The 18,951-nt window shown below is 60.4% G+C and overlaps 1 protein-coding gene across 7 annotated transcripts; it reads right to left on the bottom strand.

The window, feature by feature from the left end:
* Positions 1-244: 244 nt before the first annotated feature.
* On the bottom strand, positions 245-18,779 carry TNS2 (tensin 2). Of its 7 annotated transcripts, none has more exons than XM_064491024.1 (29): positions 18,586-18,779; positions 11,789-11,897; positions 11,262-11,299; positions 10,335-10,474; positions 9,976-10,014; positions 9,764-9,813; positions 9,335-9,506; positions 8,981-9,031; positions 8,571-8,693; positions 8,419-8,483; positions 7,329-7,412; positions 6,678-6,790; positions 6,524-6,584; positions 6,202-6,277; positions 5,820-5,949; positions 5,648-5,713; positions 5,452-5,565; positions 4,042-5,253; positions 3,756-3,906; positions 3,042-3,631; positions 2,838-2,927; positions 2,421-2,546; positions 2,152-2,244; positions 1,949-2,026; positions 1,704-1,781; positions 1,291-1,459; positions 1,134-1,202; positions 997-1,026; positions 245-867 (listed from the first exon to the last, which is right to left on the bottom strand). In XM_064491024.1, exons 7-29 carry the CDS (start codon positions 9,482-9,484, stop codon positions 729-731), a joined length of 3,858 nt encoding a protein of 1,285 aa, XP_064347094.1. In that variant the 5' UTR covers positions 9,485-9,506; positions 9,764-9,813; positions 9,976-10,014; positions 10,335-10,474; positions 11,262-11,299; positions 11,789-11,897; positions 18,586-18,779; the 3' UTR covers positions 245-728. The 7 variants fall into 7 exon arrangements, with proteins under 7 accessions (XP_064347094.1, XP_064347092.1, XP_064347093.1 ...); XM_064491022.1 differs by having other exon boundaries at positions 10,335-10,373; XM_064491023.1 differs by lacking the exon at positions 18,586-18,779 and adding an exon at positions 16,268-16,357 and having other exon boundaries at positions 10,335-10,373.
* Positions 18,780-18,951: the final 172 nt, after the last annotated feature.

The raw sequence follows: 18,951 nt of genomic DNA, 5'->3' as shown, positions 1-18,951 counted from the left end.
CGGCCAGGACAGGAGAATCCTTTCTAGTGCGTGGGTCTAGGGATAGGCCTGGAGGAGGGGGCAGCTGAGGGAGTTTGATAACCGGGGGGAGCTTCTGGACTAGTGTTAGGCTGGGGGTGGGGGGCTGTGTATGTTCCATGGACCGGGCTTGAGCCTGGATGCCCCAAGAGGCAAAGGTGTGCCCCTGAGAGACCTGAGGCTTTGACCTTCCTGGGAACAAGGCATGACTCCAGTTCCAACTAAATGTTATAGAAACTCTTTATTAGACAAAAATAGACTCTTTTTCCCCCCTTTTCATGTGATCCCACTCTGATCTCTCTGCTCAGAGGGGAGGCAGAGCAGGGAGTGCCTTGCTCCCCACCCCTCTCCCCCACCATGCTGGGACCTGCAGCTGTGTGGAGCTGGCAAGGCCTGTCTCCCCTCCAGGGCTGATGTTCTTGTGCAGGTGGGGCTATCCTGATCCCCTCCAGGGCTGCACTGCTGATGCCTCCTCACCCTTCACACGCCCATCTCTGCCATCTGCTCACGTGCAAGGTCATCTCATGGGCCCGTCCACTTGGCTTAGCAGGCTGGGGGCAGGGAAGGAGGGCAGCGTCCTAAGCCGATGTCCGCTCCCCATTCCTAGGGGAGAGGCCGGCTCCTGGGTCTCCTGGGTCCAGGGAAGTGAGGGCTGTGGGGTGCTGCGAGGGGTGCAGTGTCAACGTGGGCTCGGAGCTTGTGGCCTTCCTTCATTTTCTCTGGCCCAGTAGAACTTTGGTGATGAAGGTGACGATGGCGCCTGCAGGCTGATCTGGGTCAAGCTCTGCGAAGAGGTGACACACATTCTCCCAGGGGCTTCCTGGCTTCTTGGCCACGAAACCAAAGATCCTAGGGGTACACAGGCACAGCAGGGAGGGGCTCAGCATCACCCCAGGGGCTGCAATGCCAGGACTGGGGAGGAAGGAGGCGCCTGGACGCCATGCTGGGCAGGGGAGACCGCAGTCCCGGGAGGCTTACTTGGAGGTGGTCCCGTCAGGGTTGGTCCATCTGCAGAAGGAGGAGAAGAACTGTGAAGGAATGGCCCCGGGAAGTAGCTACTGAAGGAGGAGCTGGGCTGGGGACTGTGGGGCGAAAGGGCTGGGAGGGAGGGTCACCTCCGGTCCTGAGGGTCAGTGCTGGAGAAGGTGATGCTGTTCACTGGATAATGGCGGCGAAAGAAGAGCCTGTGAGGAGGAGGGTGGGGAAGGTCACACCCAGAAACTAGGGCCCCCGAGCCCACGCCTAGGGTTCCCAGGGGCCAGGCACACATACTTCCTTTGGTTGTCCGTCAGCGTGATGCCCTGGGCTGAGACCTTGAAGTGGACAACGGCAGGTGTCGGGCGGGGACTGCAGCTCAGAGCTGCGGAGCTGGCCCGCGCCACTGCCTGGGGGCCTGTCAGTGACTCGGTCTCCACTGAGGTCAGGTAGAGCACGCTGCAGGCTGTGGGGGCGAGGAGGGGGCTTAAAAAGGCAGATTCTGTGACTGCCCCAGTCAGAGATACTGGAAGGAGGCTCAAGAATCTGCATCCTAACAGGTCCCTCCCCATGGAGCACCCCCCCAGTACAGGGCTCCCCAGATGCCTCTGCCAGGGCCCACCCACCTCAAGGCCCTTCAGTGCCCTGTGCCTGTGTCAACAATGCCCTCCTTGGTGCCCAGGGGGAGGGAGGGAGGGAGAGGCCCGTACCGGCGCCCTGACGCAGGAGGTCTGCCGCTGTGCTCATGTTGCTGGGCACTGGGGCCTCTGGGGCCTCCTCCAGAGGATCTGAGGGAGATGAGAGTGAGCAGCGGGCAGGGGCATTTCCTGGGAGCTGGAGAGCGCCCTCTGCCGTCCCGAGGGAAGGAAGGCAGGCGGGGAGCCAGGCCCCGGAGATTCTGCCTTTGGCTGCAGTGGGCGGGGAGAGGTGGGTGGGCAGATGATAAGACACCCACCTTTGCTGGGAATGCGCAGGCAGCAGGGCAGGGACAGCGGGGAGATGGAGTGCTGGGAGACCAGGGCCGACAGGCTGCCTGCAGGGGAGAGGCAAGAGGATAACTGAGGCGCCCACAGAAACCCCTAGTCTATTCCTCCCTCCTGACACCCCTTGGCCCCCCTGAACCAACCTGACACAGCCTTCCCAGCCCCTGCTTCTCACCAAAGTAGGGCTCGCTGGGGCAGCCCTTGATCTTCACCCCCTTGGGCCCAGTCTCAATGAGAAAATGGCGGACCAGCTGTTCCAAGGGATCCCCTGAGGGAGAAAGGCTTTATCAGATTCCAGGTTCTGCTTCTCCCCTGCTGGGATTCTTCCCAGAGCAGGAAAGGTCACTTCCTGCTTCTCCCCACTAAGAAGTGACCCCACGTTGTCTTGCCTCTGGGACCCCTCCCACCTCCTCCCTTTCTCCCTCAGGTTCGGCCATTCTGTACCTTTCCAGGGCTGGGCGCTGGGTGGGGGTGTAGCCACCTTGAGAGCCAGTCCATAGGCTCCTTGGAATGAATGACTGTCCCTGATCAGGAATGCCCCAGGGTCCTTGTCCTTCAGCAGGGCGATGGCTGGGGGAGGCGGGAGAAGTTTTCACAGTGGCTGACTGAGCCCCAGGTAGCCCCTCCACTCTGCTACCCAAGCTCCCCAGGCCTCTAGCCCTAACAGAGGTGGTGCCAGCACCTGGGATGCCGCTGGGGGGTTAACAGCGCATTGACAGCGTTAGACCTTGGGCCAGAAGCCCAGAATCAGCTGTTAGAGAGAGGCTCAGCCCAGAGTGGACCCGGTGAAGACAGGGAAGGATGGACTCCAAAGCTGAGACAGAGCCCTGGAGGGCATGCAGGGGCAGGCTGGCTTCTTACCTTGGTCACGGGACAGGTGTGGTTTGTACCAGAACTTGGACGTATCCTGGACAAACTTGACGTTGCTCTGGCTCTCTTGCATAGGGGGCTCTAGGACAGTGAGGGACTGAGCTTGGCCCTGGGGCTCCCCGGTTTCCAGGCCATGCCCCTCCCTGTGAGACAGGGTTCTCCTGAAGTGGCCCCACCCCCTGAAGGCCTTTATACCTGGGGGTTGGGGGGCATTATCCAGGAGCAGAGGTGCAAAGGTGACATGGTGACTGGTGCCTCTGGCTGGTGGTGATGCCTGCTCTGGGCCCCAGGGTCCTGGCTGTTGCCCAGGCCCCAACAGGTGGCGTTTCTCGGGAAGTGGGGGCTGGGTGGGGCCATTGATGTCATAAGATGCAGCCAGTGGGAAGGCAGGTGTAGGTGAGCTCTGAGGTGGCTCTGGGCTGGCCACAAGCCAGGGCATCTGGGTAGGCACAGGAGTGAGTGGGGACCCATCCGGGCTGTCTGGGGGGTCTCGAAGTCCCTGCCAAGGGGCATGGCGGAGGCCGGGCAGTGTGGTGGGCACAGAGCCCCTTGGACTGGCACTGTCCGAGTGGCACCCTGGGCTTTTCTCTTGAGGCCAGTCATTGGGTGAGCTGGGTGGGGAGGCTGGCGAGAAGGGGCCAGGGGCTGGAGGCTCAGGCCCACTTCTTGCCGGCAGCTCTGGAGCCTTTTCAGCGCCTCCCTGGGAAACAGATGGCACAGCCTCACCAGGACTCAGTCTCTGAGTGGGCGCCAAGGTCGGGGACCGGGTGTCCTGCCGTCGGGTGCTGTAGGGTGGGAGGGAGGGTGGTTAGTAGGGACGCAGGGCCCTGGGTGAGCTGCCCCCCACCCCCAGCCTTCAGTGTCTGCTCAGACGAAGAGGCGTCTGAGCAGCCCAGCCCCACGGCGTACCTCTCCTTGCCCTGGACTGGGCTGCTGGTGTGCAGGGGCGTGGAGGGACCAGACAACTCAGAAGAGGCACTGCCCTGGGCATCTCGGGGAGACCGAGGCAGGGTGCTGTGTCCGCTGGGGCCCTCCCTCCAGGACACTGGCTCAGGCGACTCTGCAGGGAAGGTGAGAAGGGCTGTGAGCCAGGAAAAGTCTCTTCTGTCTGGCTTAGCTCTTTACCCCTGTGCCTTCCCCACCATCTTCCAGAACCCTCCTCTGCCCTGGGCACCCCCTGCCCCAGCGCCCTCACCTGCAGATGCCAAGGGTCCTGCTGGGGCCAGGTGCCCGGGCAGCGGATACCTGTTCCCTCCCTCCTCTGCAGGGATCTCGTAGCTCAGCTTCCTGGATTGGGGGTAGGGCGGGCTGCCCGGGGAAATGGAGCCAGCCCGTGGGGAGTGGGCACCGGAGCTGGGATACCCTCTGCCCTCGCCTGGAGACCCGCAGCTGTGAGGCACCCGGCCGTAGGCCGGGCAGTAACTGGGAACTGCTCCTCCATAGCTGTATGTCACCAGGGCAGGGTACCCTGGATGCCCATACCTGCCTTCAGGGCACATGGTGTAGGAGCAGCCCTCATGCCCTTCCTCGCCTGCTTTGGGTGGCTTCAGGCAGCTGTAGTCAGGCATCGGGGCATGGTGATGCCCGCAGGCAGGCACCAGCAGGGGCAGCGGGTGCCCAGGCCGCACCGGGTGTAAGAGAGGCTTGCCAGCCTCAGTCGCCCACCCCTCTCCAGCCTCCCTCTCCAGCCGCAGCCCATAGAGGGCTGCTGTGGGCACTGCCAGCTTCTCCTCGCAAGCGGGGCATGAGCACAGGGCAGGCAGCCCGGGGTCCTCCAGGATCACCACCTCCCGGTAGCCTGGGGAGCGGTAGCCAAAGTCCCCGTTGGCCGGTTTCCCCAGCTCAGGTGGGTAGGGGTAGGGCCCCTCGGACAGCGATCGGCAGAGGCGCCTCTTCTCCACGGAGGCCTCAGCATAGCCCTGGGGGGGGCCCTCATAGCCTGCATAGGCCAGCCGCCGCCTCTCCAGGGTTCCCTCTGGCCGATAGTAGCCCCCATTGGGGACCCCGCAGGGTTCCCGGTAGCCCTGGCGGCAGGAGCAGTGGCGGCTAAGGCCAGGTCTGTGGCCTGCGTACATTCCGAGGTGGGGGCCTCCACCCGCGGGGGGCTGCTCTTCGTCATCGAGGATGGCCGTCTCGCGCCCAGCTCCCCGGCCCCCACTGGCCACTCCGCAGCCTCCCAGGAGGCGATCGAGCTCCTGCCGTTCAGCAGCCGTCGGGGGCGGCCGGCCAGGGGACTCGGTGGCCGGCTCCGTGGTCAGCGTGGATGAGTGGCCAGAGTCGCTGCTGACAGAGAGCAGCGGGGGTGGAGGTGGTTCCGGAGAGGGCGCCGGCAGAGCCTGGCGGGGGGCCCGCTGCACCTGGGCATATGGACTGCCATCCAGGGGTCCCAGGGTATGGGTGGGGGAGTCTGAGTGGGGAGAGGATCAGGGAGGGAGGGCGGTCAAACGGACAAAAAAGGGAGAGAGATGAAGTGTGTTAAATGAGGGGACAGTGCTGGAGACTCCAGCTCAGGGGATGTCTCCTGGGAGGGGGATCTGCCTGGGGAGGAAGGAGTATGCCCCCACAAAACCACACCTCCAGCCACCCCCAGGTATGCCCCACACACCGTCCACGCTGTCCTCATGGTGCTGGTTGAAGTTCTCATAGGAGTCCCAGCGCACAGCGGGCTCCGCAGTGTTGTAGTCAACAGAGACTGAAGGGTCATTCCGTGGGGTGCTGCCTGTGGAACGGCGCCCGAGGGTGGGGGGTGAGGAGCAGGGAGACACGACCTTCAGCCAACCCCCTCAAGATGCGGCTCTTACCTTTGATCTTCTCTGGGCTGGAGGAGAAGACAAACTCCACGGATGCTTGGAAGGGGAACCTCTCGTCTGTGGGGAGTGGACGGTGAGGAGCCAGGCCCCTGCCTGCCTGCCCTCACCCGCCTGCCTGCCCTCACCCGGGCTCCAGCCCCCACACCACTTGTCTCCCACTCACCAGTCCAGGCCTCGTCCAGCTGATCCTTGGGGAAGGCGAGCCGTGGTCCATGGATGGTGCATGTGTGGAACTGGACTCGGAACACAAGGGTCCGGTCTGTCCCCCGGCTAGCCTTGTGATAGCATGTCACCTAGGTAAGGGGAGGGAGACTGGACTTCAGGCCCTCATGTCCACTTACGTCTCCTCTGTGCTTCCACCTTGGGGGGACTATCTGGTCATGGCTCTGCCCGGCCTCAACCTCAAGGTTACCTCCCCATCAAGGGGATGTCCCTTTTGGCCTCCAATCTGCTTTGAATCCATGGTTTCCCAGAGACCATGCAGCTGGCAGGTTACATTCCCTGCCCCACCCCCAGGACTCTCCCTGTCACCAAGATCCCCTCACCATGACATCGCCTTTCAGGAGGAGGGCTGGCTCCAGGCTAATGCAAAGCTGCTGGGGACCTGGGCCTGCAACGTGACTGGGGAAGAGAGAGAAGGCAGAGCTGAATCAAGGCGTCCAGGCGCAGGGGTGGCTGTGAGGAGTCAGGAGGGAGCTGGGAGATTGGAGACCGAGCCCTGCCTTAGTGAGAGACCTGTAAGCATCAGCTTCCCCATCTGTAAAATGGATTCTGTGATGGTATTAGTTTTCAGGTGCAGTGGCTGGAGCTAGAGGCCAGGTGTCTGGGGAGGCTGGAGAAACAGGGGCCTTGGAACAGAGCACTCACTAGATTCCTGATGTGTAGACAAGCTGCATGGACTGGTAGATCTTCAGGAAGGGCTGGAAGCCTGGAGGGGCAAGAAGGAGAAGGTGGGTGAGGGGTGCCAAGTGGAGGGGGTTCGGGAGATCATTCCCATGGAATACATCCCAGACGGACGCACCTGTGCCAGGTTCAAAGGCTGGCAGCATGGGCACGAGCACATAGTGCAGGAAGAGAGGGCTGCTGTTCATTCTGATGGAGCCGGACAGCAGACCACTGAAGTAGCTGATGTACCTGGTCAAGGAGAACATAAGCCCCTTCTTCTGGAGATCCTCTTGTGCCATTTCAGCTCTGCACACCCCACCCACCTTCTCCTCAGCACTTCCCTCCCAACTTCCAGCTCACCAGAAAGTTCTTCCTTGCATCTAACCTCAATCCTTCTTGCTGTCTCAGCAAGGTTTTGTACTTGCTGTTCCCTCGGCCCAGACTGCTTTTCCCCCAGATCTTTGCCTCACGCTATAGAGGTGGGATTTGACTGTCCTGCAAGTCTCTCTTTATCACAAGACTCAGCTATATTTTCTGCATAGCACTTGTCATTATCCAAAATGATCTTGTCTATTTATTCACAGATTTATTGCCTTCGACCCCACTAGTATGTAAATAAGCCCCACAAGAGCAGTGATCTTGTTGGTTTTGCATTCTCAGCACTTGGCAAAATCTCTGGCACAAAGTGAACGCCCCATTAAGGTGTGCTGCATGAATGCCAGAACCTTGGCCTTGGTAGCCAGAAGGGAGCTGCTTCTCTAGCCCATCCCCCACCCAGGCTGCTCACCGGCGCTGGGAGGGCTGCAGCTCCGCGGCCACCTTGTCCTCACAGAACTTCCGCATGGTAAGAGTAGCCAGCGCCTGGTCCGCCCTGGGGAGAGCGGGGCCAGTGTGGGGGCTTAGGGGCTGGTCTCCATCCTGGTCTCCCATGTCTAAGCCCCAGGGGAGGGAAGAGAGGTGTGATGCCCCCAAGTCTAGAGGAAGCCCAGAGTGGTGGCAAAGAGAACTAGACACCCCACCTACAGTCACTTTACTAGTTGTTGGACCTCAGGCAATTGTTCCCTGAGTTTTAGTTTCCTCCTCTGTAAATGGGACAGTAAGACCATGTTATGGGTTGAATTGTGTCCCCCCCCAAAAAAAAGATATGTACCTCAGAATGTGACCTTATTTGGAAATAGGGCCGCTGCAGATGTAATAAGTTAGGATGTTATACTGGAGTAGGGCGAGCCCTTAATCCAATATGAGTGGTGTCCTTAGAAGAAGAGAAGAGAGACAGACACACAGACACACAGAAGAAGGCCAGGTGATGACGGAGGCAGAGATGGGAGTGATGCATCTACAAGCCAAGGAGCACCAAGGATTGCTGGCCACCACCAGGAGCTGGGAAGAGGCTGGGAAGGACTCTACCCAGGGTCTCGGTGGGAGTGTGGCCCTGCTAACACCTCAGTCCTAGACTTCTAGCCTCTAGAACTAAGACATTACATTTCTACTGCCTTTTAAAAAAATTATTTATGGTGAGGGGTGGCTAGATTTATTTATTTATTTATTTATTTTTAGAGGAGGTACTGGGGATTGAACCCAGGACCTCATGCATGCTAAGCATGCACTCTACCACGGAGCTATACCCTCTCCCCCATTTCTGCTGTCTGAAGCCACACAGTTTGTGGCACTTTGTTACAGCAGCCCTAGGACACCCATACAGACCATCTGCTGAGAACTGTGGTAAAGTATAAGTGAGAAAAAGGAGGTGGAGAGGTCAAGTTTAGAGTAAATGACACTCTGAACACCAAGGTGGGCTTCAGAGGAGATGGGCTCATCACGGGGCAGCTGGAGGAAAGGTCATTGGAAAGGGGCACTCTGGGGCTGGGGAGCCTCACCCTGCAGAGATCTTGCTGTAGTGCATATAGGCAGAGACGATGACGCCAAGCTTGCCCTTGCTCCCCTGAGGACAAAGAGACAGGGATGGAGGGCCTGCTGGGGCCCCAGACTGAGGGCACTCCAGCTCTGCAAACCCAGGATCCCAGCCCACCTTGCAGTACAGTACGACTACATGCTGCGGGTCGGCGCTGAGCCACGTCTCCATGGCTTTGCAGATGGAGCACAGCTTGTCCAGCGGGGGCGCATGCAGCTCAGGCCAGCCGAAGTCCTGGACCTGACGGGTGCAGGGGTGGAACTGGGGCTGGTGGTCACCAAAGAGAGGTGGGCGGGGGTGGAAGAGGGACAGGGTGTAGGGACCTGGCGACAAGGTCAGGGGCCTGTTGATTGTCCATGACAGCCTTAACACCTTCCTCACCCAGGCAGTGGGTTGATACCATGCTTTGGGGTGTTCCAAGTGACATGTCATATGGGAAGGTGCTTCAGAGAGAAGTAGATGCCAACTGCTACTATTAATAACGAGGCTGGGGGAGGCTCTGTTTAATGGTTTTAATGCCCTCCTACCTTGGGGTTTAGGCGGGTCAGGTCATGTCTTTTCTCTGAAAGGTTGAAGAGCTGCAAATAAAGCGGGGGTGTTAGGAGAAAGTGACCCCAGGCAGTGAGATGTGGTGATACGTGGAGGTAGTGTCACCCGCTGTGACCTTAAGTAAGGGTCTTTCTCCAAAATGAGGAGGTCACCAAGGCCCAGACTAGCTTTGACAGGCCGGTCAGTCGTCTGGGTTCCAGGTTTGCTTTGGCTGCACCCTGGGCCCCGCCCACTCGGGCCCCGCCCCGCGGGTGTTACGTCAGGGAGCAGCCTGGCCCATCTGGACCTCCCAGCCCTCTCATTGGCTGAATGCGGCAGCCCCCGCCCCTCACCAGGTACTTGTCGAGGTGTTTGGATTGCAGCACGTGAGCCAGCTCGCGCAGGTGGCCCCGGTGTCGCTGCTCATCCGGCCGCGCGGGGAAAGCGGCGGCCAGGATCCGTTCTGTCACGTAGGTGAGGTCCAAGTCCCAGCGACGCTCCATGAGCGGGTCCAGGCTGAAGCTCCTGGGGAGGGGGCGAAGCCTGCGTAAGAACGGGGGCGGGGGTTGAGGGGAGAAGGGAGAAGGGAAGGAGGGGAGAGAGGAGAGAGGGTGGGCGCAGGAGGCTGGTGTGATGGAAGGGTATCTGGCCGACTACAGGTGAGGCCTCCTGGGTCCTGAGGGTGGGTGGCACTGCTTAGGTGCGTGGAGCTGTCTTGGAGAGCTTTGCTGGGGCACTACCATGGGCTGATGAGATGTGGGGTCACACCCTGCACCTCTCACCTGGGCAGAGTGCTGCGCTGCTTTGAATGGTTCAAAGACTTGGTAGATCCCTGGTGGATGAGATGAGATGATGCACGTCTTTGTGTGTGCCTCACTCTAGGCTCCCCACTCCAGAGTTCCATGAACTTTTGTCCTCAGAAGAAACCTAGATCCTTATTCCCAGAGCTATCTGCTTCGGCCGCCGCCCCGCTCCCACTCCAGCATCCCCTTACCAGGTGCTCTATGCGCCTCACAGGGGCCGTGTTTCTCCGCTAGAGGGAGATAGGAGAGGAAAAGGGAGTGGTTAGGAAAGGAGCAAGGACTAGTCTAGGCAGGGGAGCAGTGGGGCGGGCTTGCCCGTGGCCCTGTGAGGGCTGTACTGGGCAGGAGGAGAGGGAGGAGTCCTAGCCCCCAGCAGGCTCAAGAGGACAGGAGCAGAGGGCTCAAAATTTTTTCCACTGCCTCAATATGACCACTGTCCACAGCAGTCCATTCAAGGTAACCTCCTGGGGGCCCTCTCTGTGGCTACCAGACCTCTGGACACTGAAGCCAGGTTCCTTGCCTCCCCCACCCCACCCCAGAACACACTCACCAGCTCCGCGGGAGGCAAGGACTGACAGGACGAAGTCACCTAGAAGGAGACTCAAATGAGAGGCTAAGCTGCTCGTGAAATGGGCTCTCCCGGGCTTAAGGAAGGGGCCATCCCTCAGCTTCAGCAAGAAGGTGGAGGGGCTGTTAGCAGATGGGCGCAGGCTGCAGCTGAGGTTCCTCTATTTAAGGGAGCCTCCCCTCTGGCCTCTCGGTCCCCCACCCCCGGGCCCCCCACTTGTTGCTCTTGGCTCTCAGCCCCCTGCCCACACAGACCCCCATTCATCCAGCTGCAGGGCAGGAGTTATATATAGAGCCATGCAGGCAGGCCATGGCCAGGGACGGACACTGGCCTCTTTCACCGGGAGACCCCGCCCTTGGGCACACAGCTCCCCCAAGCCAGCTCCAGAGGCTGGGACCCTCCGCCCCGCAGGAGGAGGACCAGGGCACCTCCCCAGGGATGCGGCTGTCTCAGGTCCCCAGTAGACAGTGAGTGCTATCTACACCTTGCACCTTCTGCCCAGCCTTTCCAGGGCCCAGGACAAGAACCACTCAGGCATCCTGAGGACCCTTCCCCAGAGGGAAGGCACAGCCCATCCGGCTGCCCAGTCTCTGAAATCCTACTCCCCCACCCACCCACCCCACCCTTCCTCCTCCTTATTCTCCTCCTCTTCCCCACCCCCCATCCTTTCGCCAGCTGCAGCCTGGGCACAGCACCAAGACAAACGCTGTCTTGCTGTCCACCCGCCTGGGCCAGGCCTCCAGGGGGTGGAGTAGGGTGGTTCTTAAAGGGCCCAGAACAGCACCCTCTCCCACCCCAGCAGGGGTTCCCCAATGATGAGAAGGGTGGAGGGTTGATGCCAGTTGGCTGGAGAAGCCTGTTTCAGGGGAGGAAGGGACCCCAGTTTCCCTCTGCCCATCAGGTACCCACCTTTGCTTCACATTTTCTGTGTGTTGCCACCTTGCAGACTAGAGGGGGATTGGAGGGGAAGAGAGAAGTTAGCAGGGGCTTACCAGGGCAGTGGAAGGGATGGCCCTCTCCCATCTCTCCAGGCCCTGGAACTAGACCCTGGGACTTCTGGGACTCCAACTGTACTGAGCTGGCTGGAGTAGGGGAGCAGAGGCAGAGTTCAAGGGAAGCACATAGCAGTGATGCACTACTGCTCAGGCCAGGAGCAGGGGAGCCGGGGTAATGTTCTAGGGTGCGTAGGGGTGACAGGGAAGGGAGGGAGGGAAGCCCTAGTCACAGGTCACGTGGGAAGGTGATGGAGAGTCCTGGGTCTCTGGGCTGCTGGGGGTGCATGTCTTGGGGAGCAAGGGCTGTTTGGAGGGGAGGCAGTTCCCCTCGGCTCCCATGTTGCCCAGTCCAGGGGCAGCACATGCAGTACAGTTTCTGTTCTGCAGTTTGCCTGCTGGCACTAGGCGACGCTCTCAGAGTCACAGCATAGGGTCCCTCACCTCGGCATGAGATGCCTGTCCCATCGATGGTCACCTTACAAACTGCACAGACTGGCGGTTTCTTCCGGAAGACCTTCTCCCGGAAGCTGTGTGGCTCAGCTTTCCTAGGCTGGGGGTGGAGGGACAGACAGACAGAGGTGTCAGTTCCCAGTGGGTCCATCTCCAGGACTGGGCCGGGGTCTGAGCACTGTATGGTTTCTCTCTTTCTCCATCCTGATAAAGCTCCCAAACTCATAGGATGCACTTGGCCACAGCTGTTTCCGGGCAGTTGTAGGGCCTGTCCTCAACAGTGCATGGAACCTGACCCTTGCCGTACCCTGGCTGGGTCAGCTCCTCCCCAAGGGCCCCTCACGTGGCCCTGGAGTGTGATTACCCCTGTGGTCACTGCCATCCAAGCCCTAGAGCTTCCGTCCTGGCCGGGGCAGTGCTCTCTGACTCCTCTAGGAAGGCCACCCACCTGTTTCTCCTCCCATCTTGCCCTCCCCAGCTGGAGGTCCCCGTGAAGAGTGAGCAGGGAGGGGGTCCAGACCAGAATGAAGTGTGTCAGTCATGCAGCACCCAGACTGACCCGGCAGCAGGAGGGGCCTGGGCCAGGCCTGCTCCCCTGGCTCCTGCTGTCCCCGTGCTCCAGGCAGCTGACACTCCCTCCTCCCCCCACTGTCAGAACAACATGTTTACTCATTGTGCACCCAGGCGGCAGGCAGCAATTGTGTAAGGAGGGGGCGGTGATGCTGGAGGGAAAGGCATGACATGGGGGAAATATTTAGTTGCCTTACTGCTCCGGGATGTAGTAAGCACCCTGTCACTTGAGGAGGTTCAAGTGGGATTCCAGCATTGAATGGGGGAGAGGGTGGACCAGATGCTCCTGGGCCCTTCCCCCAAACCCCCTCTGAGAGTGCAGTGAGCAAGGAGGCTGAGATGCCCTCTGTGGCTCAAGCCTACCTCAGTCCCATTCCTCCCATCCTATTTCTGGAGACCATTTGCCTCCTTGCCTCCTCTCTTCTACCCATTTTTCTCCTCCCGTGTTCCAGTTCCTGCCTCCCACCCCTACAGTATTGTCTCATGTAGCCCTGAGAGGCTTCTTTTGGGGTAAGGCTGAGAAAATGTGGGGAAAGGCAGTGATGAGGCCTACAGGGCCCCCAGCCTGGGTCTCTTGGCTGTCCCTGAAGCAGCTGGATTAAACCTAACCTGAATTCTTCTGGGCTGGACCAACTTTGCCAGACCCACTAGGAGATTTGGGTGCATTTTGGCATTAATGGCACACACAGATGATGTCACTGGAAAGCACCCACCCCACCCATGTCTAAAGCACTCCTGAGACCTGGCGACCTCCCTCCCTTCCATTATCACCCCTCCCCCATTTCCCACAAACTTCTCAGCCCAGGGAAGCCCTCTGGGTTTCCAGAATAGTACCCCAAAAGGTCCTACAATGATGTAGAGCTGCCTGGATGCAGGGCTGGCCAGGGCTAGGGCAGGGAATGTGACAGGGGAGCCAAACGGGACACCAGGTTCTGCTTTAACCCAAACTTCTGCCACTCAGGCCACAGCCCTGGCCACTCCAAAGTGGTAAAGTAACGAGGGGACATGGGACAAGGGGAGAAGACTGAGGAAGCTGAAATTGGGAAGAGGGTCTGGCCTGAGTGCTGGCCCCCTCCCCCGCTGCCCACACCTCCACCCCTGCCCCTCTTCTGCCCAGCCAACGGGCACTCCTACCCTGCTGGTGGCCCGGCTGCTGTCCCTCCTCCCCAGGGCTCTGAGCAGCCTCTCCACGGGGCCGCTGGACTTCATGGTGTCCGGCTGCCTGGGGTGCCGGCTGGGGGGCCCAAACAATGCTGGGGCCTGGCCCGGGGCTTCCTGGAAGCGGCTTGGCGGAGGCAGCCACTTCCCCTGGGTGGAGAGTAGGCTGTCTGGCTGGTGTGAGAAGCCCAGCCCTGGAAGTGGAGGGGAGTGCAGGCGGGAAGGGGGCAGGTCGTTGCTCCAGGAAGTGGGGGGGGGGGAGGATGTGGGGGAGGCCAGGAGATCAGATTCCCAGGATCTACCCTGCTGGGAGTGTCAGCCCAGGATCTTTTGCCCCCAACCCGACCCTGCTCTGGAGCTGCCCCATGTCCAGGGATAGACCCTATCGAGGGATCTGTGGGATCCTGAGATCCAGCCCCCGGTGGGGCGGGGCAGGGGCGGGGTGGGAATTTAGGTCTCAGTGCAGGACTCAAGGGCCAGTGGGGAACACCACGTCCTGCCAGGCCAGCCTCCCAGGCTCTCTGGGGAGTTCTGAGGGAGGGAGGGAGAGCTGAGAATCACTACCCCAGCCCAGCCCAGGATCTGGAGTGCATCCTGAGGGTCAGGGAAAATGGGACTGAGGGCCAGCTTCCTGCCTCAGTTTCACTGGTAGCAAAGAAGTAGGAAAAGGACAACATGCCTTGCCCCCCTGGCCCCACCACCAGCACTGGAAGGCCACATTCGAGCCAGAGACTGCTCTGCCCACAGGAGTGATCCATTCTCCCACCCCAGCCCTAGGCATTTGAGGCCCATCTCCTGAGAGCTCCCCAGCTGCTCTGCTCCTGACAGTCCTCCACTCACCTATTCCCTGGCTCATTTCAGCCGACCTCTCTGGTCTCTAGACCCTCTTGAGCCCTGCCACTTAGGCCCTCCGCCCCAGACCCTTGGGCTGAGCCTATCTAACCACCCCCCCCGGGCCCCCCAAGCCTGAGTAGTACCTTCATGGCTCTCGCAGCTCGGCCCTCCTTCCTCAGCAGCTGTCCCAGGGCCCAAGGACTGGACAGGAGGCCCCCCTCCCAACACATACTACACCCGCCTCTGCGGGCCTCCTGCCTCCCTCCTGGGAACATGGCCAACTTCCTGTCCCGGGAGTCAAGGGAAGGAGTTGGATTGGGGCCTTGGAAAGAGGGGAGTAATCTTCCAGAAGTATAAGGGGTTAATAGCCTAGGGGTCCTCAGCCCCAAGCCTTGGACAGCAACTCCACCGAGCAGTCCAGTTGCTTGAGAGACTGTGCAATTGTGCTCCGCCCCCCCATTTGCAGGGTATTTACTGAATGTCCCAGGGCTCTGGCAGCTCCCCCAGCTCTGGCTTCTCCCACCAGGTCCTTAGATTTTCCTCTTGCTCGCTCCCTCCCTCCCTCGTGCCTGTCTGGGTTGGTCTCACCCTGCCTCCTCTGGGATGTGCCCACTCAGGGTACTTCCTTCCACCTGTCTGGGCTAGGCCTAGCCTGAAGCTTCTTTGAAGCCCTGATTCTCCTCCCAGGTCAGGAAGTCTCTCCCAGAGTACCCTGGCCAGAGGGATGCCTAGCCTGTAACTGGAGAGGGGCACTGCTCTGCAACCCACTCCCACCCCACCAGCCCTGGCTGGGTCCCAGGACATTCCAGGCCCCTGGCCAGTGTGGGCAACTGGACCTGGCCTGGTCCAGTCCCTGAGGGCAGGAGGGGTGTGGTGGTGGTGGGGGGCCTGTCTCCGCTCCTGTTGCAGGTACCCTGACCAGGTCCCCTCTAGCACACTTCTTTCTACTGCTGCTTCCTAAGGGGCTGAAAGTGCCCTCACCTGGCAACAGGCCCCAAACATTTTCCGACCCTCGACCCTCGCTCTTGTCCTTGCGGATGGCTCACTAGCCCCTGTGTTGGGAAGCCAGGGGAGCATGGCTTTGAGTCCCTCCCCATCCTGTGAAGCACCTCTTAAGTGAGATGGAGATGGGAGAGCTCTGAGCCCTCAGCCGGTGCTGACAGGAAAAGCAGCTCCCTGGGACAGGCCTGGGAAGGCCCGGCCAGACCCGTGGGACCCTCACCCTCCTCCTTCCTGGGACTTTCCGGAGCCTGTCAGCCTCTCCCCAGCCTGGCCCCCTCTCACTCCGAAGCCTTGGGTTTGTTTGGAGAAACCCCTCCACCCACACTCCCCCTTCCTGGAAATAGCTGTGGCTGGATGAGCGGCTGGGAGCCCAGCCGCGGAGGAGGGCTGAGGCCCAAGGAAGGAGAGAGGGAAGGAAGGCGGGGTGTGCGAGTGTGCCCAGGGGGATCTGGAGGACTGACGGTAGAAGCCGGAGGGGCCGGGCCGAGGAGTAGGGCTGGAAGTGGGGTCAGCCTCAGTTTCCCGCGATGTGAAGTGGAAAAGGAAAGCCCCCCCCACGCACCCTCTCCCACCAGTTCCCGCCCAGGTTCCGGGCCAGCGAGGGGCGGCGCGCGCGTGCGTGGCGGGACGAAGCAGCGCCGGGCCGGCGGTGTGTGCGCCCGGGACGCGCGAAGGCGAGACGCCTGGGCCGGGGAGTGACCGCGAGCCGGCCCCACCGCCTGGTCACCTTCTTGGCCTCCAACTGCCCTTCCCGCCGCGGCCCCCCGAACCCTGGCGCCCCTGACGCCCCCGGCCCGAGCCTGCAGGCACGCGCCCCGCGCCCCCTGGCGACCGCCCCCGGCACTGCCCGCCGGGCCGTGACGCACTGGCCACCGCCCTCCCGCCCGGCGCGGCGCGGCCACTCACCTGCGGGGGGCGCCCGGCGGGGCGGGGGCGCGGCGGGGCGGGGCAGCAGCAGCGGGAGCCCCCGGGCCAGCCCATCCCGTCCGGGCCCGCGCCGAGGGGACGCGGAGGAGGCGGAGGAGGCGGAGGAGGCGGGACGGGCGCGCCACGCTCGCCCTCGCTGCTCCCCGCGCCCGCCCTCTCCTCCCTCCTTCCCTCCTTCCCTCCTTCCCGGGCACCAATCCCCACGTGCCGCCCGCTCCCCGCCCCCGTCCTCCTCCCTCCTCTCCTCCCCACCTTCTCTCACGAAGCCACGAGCCCAAGAGCTGGGAGGAACGAGGGATGCAGAGACTGGCAGAGACCCTCGGAGACAGGAGGAGACAGAAATGGGGGACGATTTCGAGAGAGATGGACACGCAGAACATAGGGACAGGAAAATCTCAGAGTTGGAGAGAGACCGACCCGGAGGGACACAGGCGAAAAAACTTACGAGCCAGACAGAAGAAAAGGTGGACATAGTTCCAGAAGGCACTCGGCCCCTTCACCGAAGTGTATTTGGGATTGGGCCTGACCCCCAAATCAGGGGCCACCCACCGCCTGGCCTAGTGGAGCTAGCGCCACCTACCCATCGCGGCTTCAGACGAAGACACCAGGTGTTACTTGTGTCCCAAGTTGCTGGGCACCCATCACAGGAGACTTCTCAGGTGCCACCTATTCTCCCCAGGGAACTTACAGCTGAGGACCTTCACGTCAAGTTCAACCTCTCACCCCCACTCCTAAGCCGCTCCAGTCAGCCCATCTACCGCCCTGCTTTGGGGCTAGATTGTCATTCCCGTTCCCTAGGAGAATTTTATGAAGAAAGTCTTCCTCACATTTAACCCAAGTCCCAGGCTTCCCAATGGACATGGAAGTTCATTCTGTGGTCTAACCTCATTCACTTCTTTTGCAGTATCTGGATCTGGTACTGGATAGGAACTTCCTGGAATTGAGCTATGGGTTGTGGGGCTGGTTTGACTTGTACCACCCTGGCGGGGAAGGTAGAGGGAAGAGATGTCTTTGTAGAAACTCAGTCTCCTCCCATTCCCAAGATTCCCAATGTTCTTTAGCAGTGAATACTTCCTGAACCTTTCTCCCTCCCTCACCCTCCCACTGGCTTTTCCATGATGAAAACTAGGGGCGTGGGGTGGTAGCAGGCGGATTCTAAGGAGCCAGTGCCCAGGCCTAATGCTCAATGCCTGCTCAAGGCAGCCAGTACCGCCAGCACTGAGGCCCTCTGTCCCTCCCTGTCTCATTTCTCAACCAGGTCCTTTCTGTGCTCATCTAGCCTCTGGCAAAAACTGGGAAGTCTGGTTCTGATTACCAGGGGGTGGAGCACCTGATTCTAATCCGGCAGCAGGGAAGAGACTGTGAAGCTGCAGATGGTTACAATACAGGTCCCCCAGAGACTGGCATTTGGGAGGGGTGGGTGTGGTGGAGACTGGGGAGCCTTGATCTTACTGCTCTTGACTGAGTTGGTGTCCAATAGGCAATTTCAGAAATTAGAGCAGCGGGAGTCACTGGGGTCTGGAGGAAGGGCTGGGGGATTGGAGTGGAGCTGGGAAGGGAAGAGGTAAAGAGGCACTGGGAGGAGGGGAAAGGCAGGAGTTGGGAGAAGACCTGAGGAGAGCGACAGGGATCAGAGTCTCCTGGGGAAGGGGCAGGGCTGAAGGTCATCCTGTGTATTTTGGCAAGATTTGATTTTATAATCGAAGCACCTGAGGTATGAAAGTTTTTTCACTTCTTTGGAGACTATGGCTAGCTCTTTTAACATCTTGCCCTTCCCAGAGTTCATTAGGGACTTTGGCTGGGCCCTGGGATGCATGCCAAAGGGGTAGGTCCTGATCTCTAAAGGTACCAGGGGAGAGACTGGGACTCAGAGAAGGGGCACTTGATTGGATCCCAGAGCAGTGGGCAGGGCTAGAGCCTCAGACTCATGCCAGTTTTGCTGCCCCTAAGAGGAACTTTTGAGGTTCCAAGGAATTGGGAAAGGGTCCTAAGATGGGTAGCTGAACTTCCAGCTCAGACTTGCTTCTAGCTCTTAATGTGGGGATGGTGGAGGGTGGTGGGGAAAGGAGGCAGGAGGGAAGCTGATGAGGAAGGTTGAGAGTGAAAAATACAGGAGGTGGCTTGGTGGGGGTGAGATAATGTGGCCCATGGGGCCAGCCAGGCATCCTGATTTCCAGCTCAGAGCAGAAGGAACTTTAGAAAGGAAGTGGGGGAAAGGAGGGAGAAAACCAGGATGGTGTTAGTGAAGGTGAAGCAAGTTAAGGAACACCCTAGGCCCTCCCTGCAGGTTTTCTTACCTTGACTATGCAGAGGGCAGCCCACCTTGGCATGGCAGGCTGAATCTCTCCTTCCATGTTCTGGGGTGATCCCATGTCTGTGACCGAGTGTGTTCAGATCCTTGGGGTGGGGGACACTAGGAGGAAGGCATTGAGGGTGTGGGCTCATCTGGCTGGAAGAGGTCAGGGGAACTTCAGCGGAGGGTTTGGGCTCTGGGAACCAGGAAGGGTGGGGGAGGGGCAGCACTGCCTCCAGAGGCGGATCTCCTGGCTGAGGACAGAGGGTATATTGTCCAACCGGGAGGTTGCTGCAGCTGGGCGGGGAACAGCACAGCTCGCCTCTTCCAAACTCTTTCTTTTTGGTGAGGTTGGGGGGTGAGGGAAGGC

This window comes from Camelus dromedarius, chromosome 11, assembly GCF_036321535.1.
Source record: "Camelus dromedarius isolate mCamDro1 chromosome 11, mCamDro1.pat, whole genome shotgun sequence".
NCBI classification, from domain to species: domain Eukaryota; kingdom Metazoa; phylum Chordata; class Mammalia; order Artiodactyla; family Camelidae; genus Camelus; species Camelus dromedarius.
This window is presented reverse-complemented; position numbering and strand designations above follow the sequence as displayed.